The following is an 11,813-nucleotide window of genomic DNA, read 5'->3' as shown; positions in this document are numbered from 1 at the left end:
TCTAAACTCTAATCCATATAGGGAGAACCTCTCCAATGTTCCAACGAAATGGTCATCTAACTTTCTCTTGAAGACCTCTAATGAGGGGCAATATTGTTTGTCCTTCATTTTCAAACAGCGTGATGTCCTGATTTGGGTGTGAACTGGATTTAAGTGAGGCAGAGTTGTACAAAGTTGTCAGCCTCGTTCTCTCCTTCAGAGTCATTGAAGTCCAGTGGTAAGACAAAAGTCAGGATGACTAGTGATGGCCCAGGATTCAGTGGATAACCTTGGCATCTTTGATGACTGACCAAGCTCTAGGCATTCTTGGTGTCTGCTTCAGCTATCTTCATGGCCATTGGAACAAACTATTCTCATTTACCCATTCCATCTTCACATGTTTGGGGTAGGCATCCCCTTAATTCATTGATTACCCTCATTGAGTTACCCTCAACTTTGAGTAACTCATTGAGTTATCCTCAACTTCATTTAGCTTGTCTGCCAAGATGGTTTTACTGGAATGTGGCTGCTGCCCTTCCTTGGAGTCACAGGTGAGAGAGGTGGGTGACAGGAAGTCACCAAAGGTGAATGAGCAGCCCTGGAAATGGCTTGGCAAACCCTCACACTAGAGGGGTGAGTCCTCCCTGAACATCCTATACATCCCAAGGTGGGGGAATATATTGCTTCCTCTGGCATTCCATTCCATATTGGGCAATTTTAATTTTCAGGAAGTTTTTTGTTACATACAACTTATACATGTGTATTTATGTCAAATGCAGAGGTACACATATATATATGTACCTCTGCATTTTACAGCTACTGCTCCTAGTTCTGCTCTCTGGAGCTAAACAGAGAGAGGGATAAAAATGTAAATGTCCTGGGAGAATCATAGAACCATGGAATGCTGGAGTTTGAGAGGGTCTTCAGAAGTTTGTCTAGTAATAGAGCATGAATTCATTCCGTGAAATCTGGAACATGTGGTCAGCTTGCTTCTTTTTGAATCTTATGGTGAAGGGGAGTGCATTACCTCTGAAAGAAATCTATTCCACTCATGAGCATCTCTAATTTTATGAAATGTTTCCTTTTATTGAGTGAAATCATCTTTGGAGCCTCCAACAATTACTCCTAGTTCTTTCTTTTTGAGGGCTAAGCAGAAAAAAAAATAATCCTTATTTCTCATTACAGTCACTGGAACATTGTGACTTTAATTATTTGATCAATGCATCTTTATTAAGGGACTGCTACTCTTTGTGTTGGGGGCAATGCAGGACTTGTGATGAGGCACTACATTTCACAGTAACCTCTCTATATATGTATATGACTGACGTCATTATATCCTTTCCTGAGAATTGGATTTGATATGAAGGGTGGGGAAGAAAGGAAATAAGCATTTATTAATCACCTACTATGTGCTATAATTTTTTACACTCTATCTCCCACCCCACCTAGCAGGGAAATAACAGAAGGGCTAAAGAATGGTTTGAGGCATTATATGAGTGGTAAAGGGGAACAGAAAGTTGAAGGGATCTTTCTCAGACTCCAATGTTTTGTTTAAGGCTGGCTTGGCTGTCACAGATTGTGGTCCTTTGGGCACCTGGAGGTGATGTTCTGAATTTTGCTTTGAGATAGTGGGGGCTTGGGCTTCCTGATTCCTGGGGGCAGCACATTGGGACATGAAGGCTAAGTGAAAGCCCTGAGATTTACATATATACTATCATAAATTCGCCCGAAGTGAATGACTTTTCCAACATTAAAAATGCTAAACTACATTGGATCCTTGCATTTAATGAGGCTTTGGGGAATATTTTCTTGCTGTGACCAGTGCCTTTCTCACTGTACCCAGAGGGGTAAAATCCATTTGGTTTTGAAGGGATAGGAGCAGTCCTGGAAGGCCAGTTTGCCAGCCGTGGCAGCATGCCGGCACAGGTCTAAACAGACAAAATTATTCAGCTAATTCAAGCAACTTTCCCTGAAGCCACCCCGGGAAGACAGACAACAGGGTCCGTGTTGATACTGAAATGTTTTCCATGGCAAATGCATTTGTATGGATTCAGCATGTCCCTGAAGGCAAAACTGTCAAGTAAAAAAGTTTTGATTTTTGTGTCCTTTCTTTTTGCCCCCTTTACATTTTTTTTTACCTGCTACAGTGGTACTTGTAAGGTATTGTTGACAGTGGGCCACGGGATTTTAAAGAACCCAGCGGCATGAGAGTGATGGGTCCCAGAGACCCATCAAAAGGTACACCCGCTCCTTCAGATCTTCACTGGTTTCAGTTAATTAGGTCTTGTTCTCCGGCTTCTCTTAATACATTTACCTACTTTGGTTTTCCCTTACTTGACCCAGGCTTTTGTTCATTTATCAGAACAAAGCCTGGAGCAGGGAGTCCTGGGGCTTGCATCTGAGCCACCCTGTCTATCAGTATTGCTGCTTTGGTCCCTTGCTCTCTGCTTTGGTTGCATCCGCCAGCATATTAGTAGTGTGGGAGATGGATGAATTTGTTCTTGCTCTGACCTTTCTTGCTAAGACGCATCCACTTGTTCCCAACCCTGAGCAGGCGCACTGCTGCTCTGTACTGATGCTGTTGGAATCAGTAGACTTCTAGCTCTCTTTCTCAGTTCTAGTTCATTGTCTGAGGGTTAAGAGAGTACCGTCTTCTGTCTTTGAGAGAAACAGAAATTACAGTTAAGGAGGGGCCAGACCAAGCACAAATTCTTTAACTTAAGATAACTACAGCAGAGGTAGAGATTGGTTTGACAGAATGGTTTACGGGATGCCTACTTATGTTCCTTACGTGTTATAGGAATCTTGGTCAAGGAAGGCACTTCCCCCTATAATAAATGTGGCAGAGCAGAAAGAATACTGGCTTTGGAGTCAGGACAGCTTTATTTGCATCACAGTGATATTATCTTGACTAATGCATTAATTAATCTTTCTGACTTTCAGTTTATTCATCTACCAAATGGAAATAACTACCTTCCCTCACACAGAATGGTCTTGAGGAAAGCTCTTTGTAAACATTAAGTATTATAGAAATGTTAGTTATGATTAGCTTTCCAAAGCCTTCTACCCTGTGTTCGAGATTGCCTTACAGTGACATTAAAATTTGTTGTCTTTGGGGACAGCTAGGTAGCTCAGTGGATGGAGATCCAGGCCTGGAGTCAGGAGATCTCAAGTTCAAATCTAGCCTCAGACACTCCCTAACTGTGTGACCCTGAACAAGTCACAAAACCCACATTGCCTACCCCATACCAGTCCTCTACCTTGGAATTGCTACTTAGTATTGATTCTAAGACAGAAGGTAAAAATTAAAAAAGAAAGAAAAGACTTGTTTATCTTTTCTTCCAAACACTTCTTTAGCTTTTATTCCTAGAAGTTCTAATGATTGTTTTATGCTTTTATTTCATAGTTACTTCCTAATAAGGACTTTCTCGTGGAACCCTTCCTTATAATAATCCATTTTAATACTTAAGCAAAATCAGCAGAAACAGTGACTACATCTGTTGGTGAATGAATGATGCCCTTTACGCCCATAATCCACAAAGACTACTGGGAGGGATAGAGTTGTGTTTTATCATCTCACTTTTGGAACCAAGATGAGTCATTACATTTAGTCCAGATTTTGATCTTTTTGTTTTCATTTATATAGAGTGTCCTGTATGAATGTCTCCAATGGCTTAAAACTCCCTAAGATGCTTAAAAATTTTTATAGTTCAATAATATTCCATTTCATCCATATTCCACAATTTGTTTGGCCACTCTCCAAATGATAGACACTTGTTAATTGCCAAAGGTTTTTTTTTGCTAATATGAAATGTATTGATATATACATATACAAATACATATTTGTACACACAGATATACATACACACGTGTATATTTATAGCTATATGCTTTTTCTGTCATTGATGATCTTGAGGTATATGTCCAGTGGTGAGATTGTGAGGTAAGTGGGTATATGAATATCCTAGTAACTTTTCTTATAAAAAGAGGAATTATTTCCCTAATTGGTTGGATCAATTTTCAGATTTCCAAAATTGTATTCAATGTATCAAAATTTCCAAAAGTGTATTCATGTTCTTGTTTTCTTTAGCCTTACTTTTGACTTATTTCTTAGGACTCTTTTTATCCATGGTTTTAGCCCATCACTGGACACTAGTTCTTCTGGTAGCCATGTGGTATTCATGGTAGGCATCATTATCTTTGGAGCATCAGTTCTCTCTAACAGATTGCCATTTCTGAAGGCATCTGAAAGATGCTTTAAGTTTTAAGCTCATTTGCAAAGTCAAGATGATGAATACCCTGACCCCAATAAGTGATCATACTTCTACCAACTCAGATTGCTATATCTAACTTCTTCAAGAGCTCTCTATTGATTTGTTCAGTTGTTTTTCCTGCACCTTTCTTAAATCTTTTTTATATATTAGCAAGAAACTAGCCTCTTCCCATGACATAAAAACAAAATCCTTGTTACATATGTATATAATGAAGCAAACCAAATTTGCACATTGATCATGTCCAGACAATCTTTTTCTCTGTCTCTGCCTCTCTCTCTCATGATATAACTTATTTGTATATCACACAATGATCTACCTCTACATATACACATATATATTTTACATACATACATGCATACATGCACATATACCCCCATATATACTCTGAGTTCCACAATTCTCCATCAGGATTTGGGTAGTACGTTTTATCATTAGTCCTTTGGAATTTTGTTTAGTCATTACATTGATATGAGCTCCTAATTCTTCCAAAGATGTTTGTCTTTACTATATCATTGTCTTCTCCCACATATTTCCTGTGTTGAATAAAATATCTTTTCTTTACCCCTCCTCCCCTCTCTCCTCTCTTTCCTTTCCCCCTTTAACTAGTTCAGATGATAGTGAGATTCCAGTGTCAAGAACTCTTCCTAACCTCCTCTTCCATATTTATATAAATATGTACTTAAAATATTCTGATTATGTGAACAAATCTTCTGGAACCTTCTCTATAGAACATCAAGTTATAATCAAATCACTCACAGATCTTTCTGTCAAGCTAGACTCTTTCTATGATCCCTGTAGATAATAGGATTCATGAGGAACAGATATATCATCTTCCTATTAAGAATACAGACAGTTTATTCCTGTTTATTCCAGTATGATTCATTGGCTGTTAGTATTTGCTTTTTTTAAATGTTTCTCTTTATTCCTGTGTTTGAATTTTAAAGTTTCTCTGCAGTTCTGCTCTATTCATCAGGAATATTTGGAAGTCCTCTATTTCATTAAAGATCCATTCCCCTACCCCAGCTTCACCCCTGTCCCATAGCATTATGCTCAATTTTGCTGGGTAAGTTATTCTTGGCTATAAGTCTATATCTTTCGTCTTCTGGAATGTTGTACTACAAGGACTCTGCTCCTTTATAGTGGTGGCTGCTAACTCTTATGAGTACTTGAATGTTTTCATTCTGTCAGCTTGCAGCATGTTTTCTTTGATCAATAAACTCTGGATTTGGGCTATGATGTTCCTGGGAATTTTCATTGGGAGATTTCTATCAGGAGGTGATCAGTGTATTCTTTCTATTTCCACTTTGACCTTTGATTCTAAGATATTTGGGAAGTTTTCTTTATAAAACTTCTTGAAACCTAATGTCTAGGCTCTTGCTTTAGTCTCTGATTTTTTTTCCTTTTCGATTTGTTTTCTAGTTCAGTTATTTTTGAAATGAAGATACTTCTTTGTTCCCTTCTATTTCCACCATATTTTGACTTTGTTTTATATGTTTTCTTGTCTCACAGAATTATTGACTTCTATTTTGGTTCATTATAATTTCAGGGAGTTGCTTGGGGAAGGTTTTTTTTACCCATTGCTTCAAGCTATTCATTTTATTTCCAATTATTTCTTCCATAGCTCTCATTTCTTTTTTTCCCTCTAGCACTCTCATTTTATTGAGAAAAACATTTTTAACTCTTAAAAAATCTCTTGCTTCATCTTTTCCAGTACTTATGGTTAAATTTTTGTGCCCAAGATGCCTTCTACTTAGAGGTTTTGCAGATATTTTGGAGTCATTGTTTTCTTCTAGGTTTATATCTGGATCATTCCTGTCATCATACTATCTTTTTATAGTAGGATTCTTTTTTTGTCCATTTTTCCAGCCTGCCTACTGACTCCAGATTAACTATTAAGGCTGGGCACTGAGCTCTTCTGGAAGAAAGTCTGGGCTTTTCTCATTTTTTCTTTCTTGAAATATTGAGCATTGTATAATTCTACAGCTCAGGCTGGAAACTCAAAAATTGTAGTGCTCCCAAAGTGCTCTGATTTAGGACAAAGTCTGATTGTAGTCCCCCGATTTGAGCACTCTAAGTTCCTGATTGGGGTCTGAGTAGCAGACTGCTACTGGACTTAGTTACTATTAGTCAGCTAGGAAATTCTGTTGATTTGATTGACAGAACTATAGATAATCTTTTTGTCTGGAATTCTTGCCCTCATTCCTCCACAGGCTTCCAATTGGGGCAGAGTTGGAACTGAGGTTCTGCTTTGCTTCTTAGATTAAAGCTATACTGCTACTGCTTGCTTTTGAACCTACTCTCTGATAGGGGTATGAATGAATGAGATAGGTGCAGGTCCCTTCTGCCTAGGATCTATGATAGAATTGGGTAGTAGGCAAGAAAGTAAACTAGTTCATACCTAACCCTTTATTGGAGCCCTGAAATTGATCTGTCCCTTCATATGGGTCTAGGACCAGCCCTTGCCCTGGCATAACCTCTCCCTGATTAGAATGCTCCCTTCAAAACTTGCTCCTTGCTAGACTTTTTTCCCAGTATCTGCAGCCCTCTCTGTTTAAGTCTCTATGCCAACCTAGGTTAGAAAAATGACTATGACTTTTTATAGGATGTTCCAATTAGAATTCTTTCTGGCACATTTTCCCAGTTCTAGTCACATGAGTTTTATTGGGGAAGCTCACTATACTTCTGCCTACTTTTTTTTTTTGCCCACCCTGGGTTCCCTCTCTGCTTTTTTTCTCATCTTCCCCCAACACTACTCCCCAGAAGAATGCCTTTTCCAGAATCATATTACTATCAGTTTATAATAGAAAGTTGTATTATACATAAGGCACTAATGATGAGTGAACTTATAGCAATAGTAGAGAAATTCTCATAGGCATCTGATTTGACTCAACTATCCCACCCAGATACCAAGTGCTTCAATGTTCTTTATAATTCTCTGATAGAAACTGCCCTAGAAAAGGACCTGACAAACTTACGAGGCAGATGTGACTGATAAATTCAGCCTCTGCCCTTTACCTAATATAGGGCCATCCCTTTCCCCATCTATGCTTTTGTCCCACCCTGCTATCTCCAGATAGAGCACATATAAGGATCCATTCTCTATTACATTCATACCACTAGCTTAACACCGTATCACCATCACTTCAGAGTGTCTCCCCATTCTGCCATCTTACCCCCTTAACTAATAAATAATAGTTTTTATTGGAATTTGGACTGCATAAATGCTGATTGACTTAAGACTAAGAAATAAAACATTAAATCATAAGCCAGTTGAGTGTAGGAATATTTTTGTTTTTGTTTGGTAAGTAGAACTTCCTAACATCCTTGAATTCTTCTTAGGTATATGCCCACTTAGTTTGCTTACTCAAAAATCTTTTTTTGACTGGAAGTGAGGATGGATGACAGATATATTATGAAGGAACAATGGTCTTCACTCCTTTCTGCAAACATGAAATGATTAAACATAAAAACTTGGGCAAGGGAAATGTTCCAGATTTCAATTTTGAGACTGAGGTGAAAACACATGGTCTCTGAAAAAGGCCCTTCTTTAGACTACTATTTCACAAATTACTTTGCCCATGGCACAAAATGAATCTTGAAATGTATTAATGGAGCCCACAAATACTGATCTGAAGAGTATAAAGGTATGGATTACACCTGGAATAAAGAGGGAAATGAGGGAAATTTGTAGCAAAATAGAGGGATTGAGGGACGCAGTGTAAAAGAAAGTAATGATGTGTATTCAGATAAAGGGTGTAAGGAGGATGAGAGATTATGTTGTAATCAATTAAAAAAGCATTTTTTCCACTCTTATGAGGCACCAGACATTATGCTCAGCCCTGAGTATATAGTAAAAAACAGAAAACAAAAATGGCCCCTACCCTCAGTACTACCCCAAATTTCCCACCAATTTATATGCATATTATGAGAACTACCAGGGTTCCATGGGTCACACTTTGGAAAATGTGACTCCAAGTCATTCTCTAATAGTATAGTTATAATTGGGCTTGAATATTTAAATAATAAAATTTAGATCTGGAGGAAAACCTCAGAGAAAATTTAGTTCAATATCCTCAGCCTTTCTGGCTGCGTAAAGTATTTTTTACTTGTTTTGGTGGATCTTGAATTTAGCTATTACATTCCTGGAAGTTGTCAGTTGAAGATTTCTTTCTGGGGACAATCTGTGAATTCTTTCAATTTCAATTTTATTTTCTTGTTCAAGGATCTCTGGGCAGTTTTCTTTGATAATTTCTTGTAATATGATATCCAAGGTTTTTTCTTCATCATGGCTTTCAGGTAATCCAGTAATTCTCAGATTAACTCTCTTAGACCAGTTTTCCAGGTCAGTTATTTTTTCAATAAATTCACCTGTTTTTTTCCCCTTTGATTCTGCTTTATTGTCTCTTGATTTCTCATGAAATCATCAGTTTCTAGATGGTCAGTTCTGATTTTTAAGACCTGGTTTTCCTCTGTCAGTTTTTGGTTCTCCTTTTTCATTTGACCCATTTCTTCTTGCATCACTTTCATTTCTTCTTGCATTACTTTCCTTTCTTCTTGCATCACTTTCATTTCTCTTCCCCACTTTTTTCTACCTCTAAAAATTGGTTTTTGAAGTCTTTTTTGAGCCCTTCCAGAATCTATGTCCAATCCATATTTTTCTCTTGGACTTTGAGTGTTTCCTTTGCTTTCTCTGTCCCCTTCTGTGTCTGGACCTTGGTCTTTGTCTCCATAAAAAATGTTCAGAGTTGGGTGCTTTTTTGATTGTTTGCTCATTTTCCCTATCTAATTATAGGTAGCCTTTGTTTTCTGGGGAGTTGGGGTACCCTCTTAAACTTCAGTCCTTCTTTGTCCTTGATGTTAATTTCAGCTCATTTTCTGGATTGTTGCTAGTTTACCAGATGGTCTGAGGGCTGAGAGCACTGAGAGTACCCTCTCAGTGTCGATTCAATTGACTCTAGAGATGCTGATAGCTTAAAGACTTTTCTCAGATTTGGGTGTAAGCTTTTGATTTAACTCTGCACTTGATTAGGTCAGCTGCTGATCAGATTCTAGCCCTAGGCTTAGGCTCACATTTTTTGGTCTCAAGGTGTTCTTATTCAATCAGGAACACCTTTGATTGCCCTATCCTGGAGCTCTACCCTTAGTTTGGGGCAAAAGGATTCTGGGGAGGCTTCCCCTGAGAACTGTGTCCTCACTCCAAGCTCAGATTGGGATTCCTGGATTCACTTTGGGTCCATGTGGATTGGTCCCCTTCAGCCCAGATTGCCTTGGACTGGGACTCTGGGCTTCTCCACAGATTTGCAATTTTAAGGGGTGTTAGTTGGCTTGGACCTCTTTGGCTGGAAGGATCGCAGGGTCTGACTTAGCCTGAGGTTAAGTTTTGAACCTGTGAGCAGATCTGTGGGTGTAGGGTATGTGGTTTGTTCTTGGCTTGCTCTTCACTTGATACTATGCTTCCTGCTAGCTTTTCTCCCTTCTCACCTCAGTTCCCCAGATGATCTCTGCCTACCTTTGGGGTTTTTCTTTTTCTTTTTAATTTAAGGTTGTTACCCTCTGTCTTTGTTAGTTCTTTTACTCCCGTATTTGTTTTGTGTTGATATTTTAACTCTTGGTTGGAGAGGATTTTCATGGTGAAAGGACATGCTGCTGCCCTAGTTACTCCTTCATCTTGGCTCTCTCAATACCCTCAGCCTTAAAGATATGCCAGATTGGTTAAGTGACCTATTTAAATATCACATAACTAGCTGATGGTGGAGGTGACAACAGAATCCTGGTCTCTTGCCTTCATATGTTTTCCATTATATTTACTAAAAATATTTTGAGTGTGAATACAAATATATAATGGCACAACTCTTAAAGAGTTTTAATGTTTGTTAATTGATTGCTTTGTATGATAATTAACAGACAAATTACTCTCAGTATATATATATATATATATATTTTTTTTTTTATTAGTGAATTAGAAGACTTGCATTAGAAGAACTTAGAACTAGCCTTCAAGGAACTCCAACCTGAATAAGAAATGTTGTAAGGAATGTATATATACATAATGTGCATCTTTTAAACTTTACTGTTGGGGGCTCAAGAGCGTTTCAGGAGAACAGACTGAATATTCTTCAACAGCCCCCATTTTGCCCTGGGCTTCCCACGACCATCTGGAGTTACTACCTGTAATCAAAAACAGAAAAAAAAACAACATGACACACAAAAAAGGAATCAAGTTTTAGAATTTTCAGAGAAAGGGTTATGTCCAGGGGAAACTGGGAAGCTTATAGAAATAGAGAAAATAGTTAAATGGACACACCTCCTAATTTTGCAGATTAGGAACCTGAGGTCCAGGAAAGTTAAATGCCCAAGCACCCATAGCTAATGAGAATGCAGACAGGACTTGAATCCAAGTCTTCAGAATACAAATCCAGCCCTATTTGATTATTTCTTGCCATCCAAAAACATAAAGGAAGTCTACAGTAAGTAAATATTTTAGTGTATTTTCCATTCTGTTCAGAGCACTTCTCTCTAGGCAGTTCTAGGTATTTATGTTAATTAAGCCCAATAAGAAAAAAAATGATCATCAAATTTATAAATTATTCAGTTTGCTCTTCTTTGTTAAGACTAATTATTTGGCTCTCTTTTAAAAAGGCATTTTACTTTAGAGCTATTTAAAAACAAAACCGAGCTTAGTGGATTTAGAGCCAGGCCTAGAACCAGGAGCCAGTTTGAATGGGTTTGAATGTGGACTTGGAAACATCCTGGCTGTGGGACCTGGGAAAGTCACTTAACCCTCATTGTCTAGACCTTATTGCTCTTCTGCCTTGGAACCAATACATAATATTGATTTTAAGATGGAAAGTAATTGTTAAAAAAATAAACACTATCCCTGAATTTAAATTCTAGTACAGTTTAATTGAAATCTGAACTTAAATATAAATTTGATTTTCCTAGCTTAGCCAACATATTCATGAGTAAACGTTTGTGCAGTGGTGGAGATATAGGGATAAGAATAGGAACTGGACCTATAATTAAATTGATGGGGAAATTTCTGGTCAAAAAACTTGCTCTCTGCTAATACAGATGAGCACCTTCTCTGCTACTAATGGTCAAAGAGTTGTTTATAGCGGTCAAACTCAAATGGAGGTGGAGTGGGCATTAAACTCTACTGACTCTATCCTCACTAGGGAGTGTTGCAGATGGCCCAAGTGTTTAATACCTCTGGTACAGAGCACAGACAGTTTAAGCAACTTGTCCACAGGACCACATATCTAGTATGGGTAATAAGTGGGACCTGAGCCAGGTTTTCCAGATTTTGAGGCTGGTTCTCTAAACTATTGCACCATGTTGCTTCCTCTCAGAAACATGAGCTTATCTGACCTAACTTAATAGAGATTGATTGAGGCAGTAAATCATTGGTCAATTTGATGAGTTCCCCAATCAACTGGTAAAACTGCAGGGCATGGACCTCTTTATGGAGATATCTGAAAGGCCTCTTCCTTGTGGAACATAGACATGCTTACTGGTGACTTTTAATAAGAAGTAGGGAACTAACTCCATAGGATTGCCTGA

General features: G+C 38.1%; 1 protein-coding gene across 2 annotated transcripts in view; it reads right to left on the bottom strand.

Moving 5' to 3' along the window:
* Positions 1 to 10,178: 10,178 nt before the first annotated feature.
* The window catches only part of TRIM42 (tripartite motif containing 42), a 57,831-nt gene continuing 56,196 nt past the window's right edge, over positions 10,179 to 11,813 (bottom strand). The window contains exon 5 of one of the 2 annotated variants that reach the window (XM_007493953.2): positions 10,179 to 10,421. In XM_007493953.2, the coding sequence (XP_007494015.2) occupies positions 10,335 to 10,421 (87 nt within the window). In that variant the 3' untranslated portion in view covers positions 10,179 to 10,334. The remainder of the gene's footprint in view (positions 10,422 to 11,813) is intronic. The other variant, XM_003341197.3, reaches the window with a different exon arrangement.

Source organism: Monodelphis domestica, chromosome 4 (assembly GCF_027887165.1).
Source record: "Monodelphis domestica isolate mMonDom1 chromosome 4, mMonDom1.pri, whole genome shotgun sequence".
NCBI classification, from domain to species: Eukaryota; Metazoa; Chordata; class Mammalia; order Didelphimorphia; family Didelphidae; genus Monodelphis; species Monodelphis domestica.
This window is presented reverse-complemented; position numbering and strand designations above follow the sequence as displayed.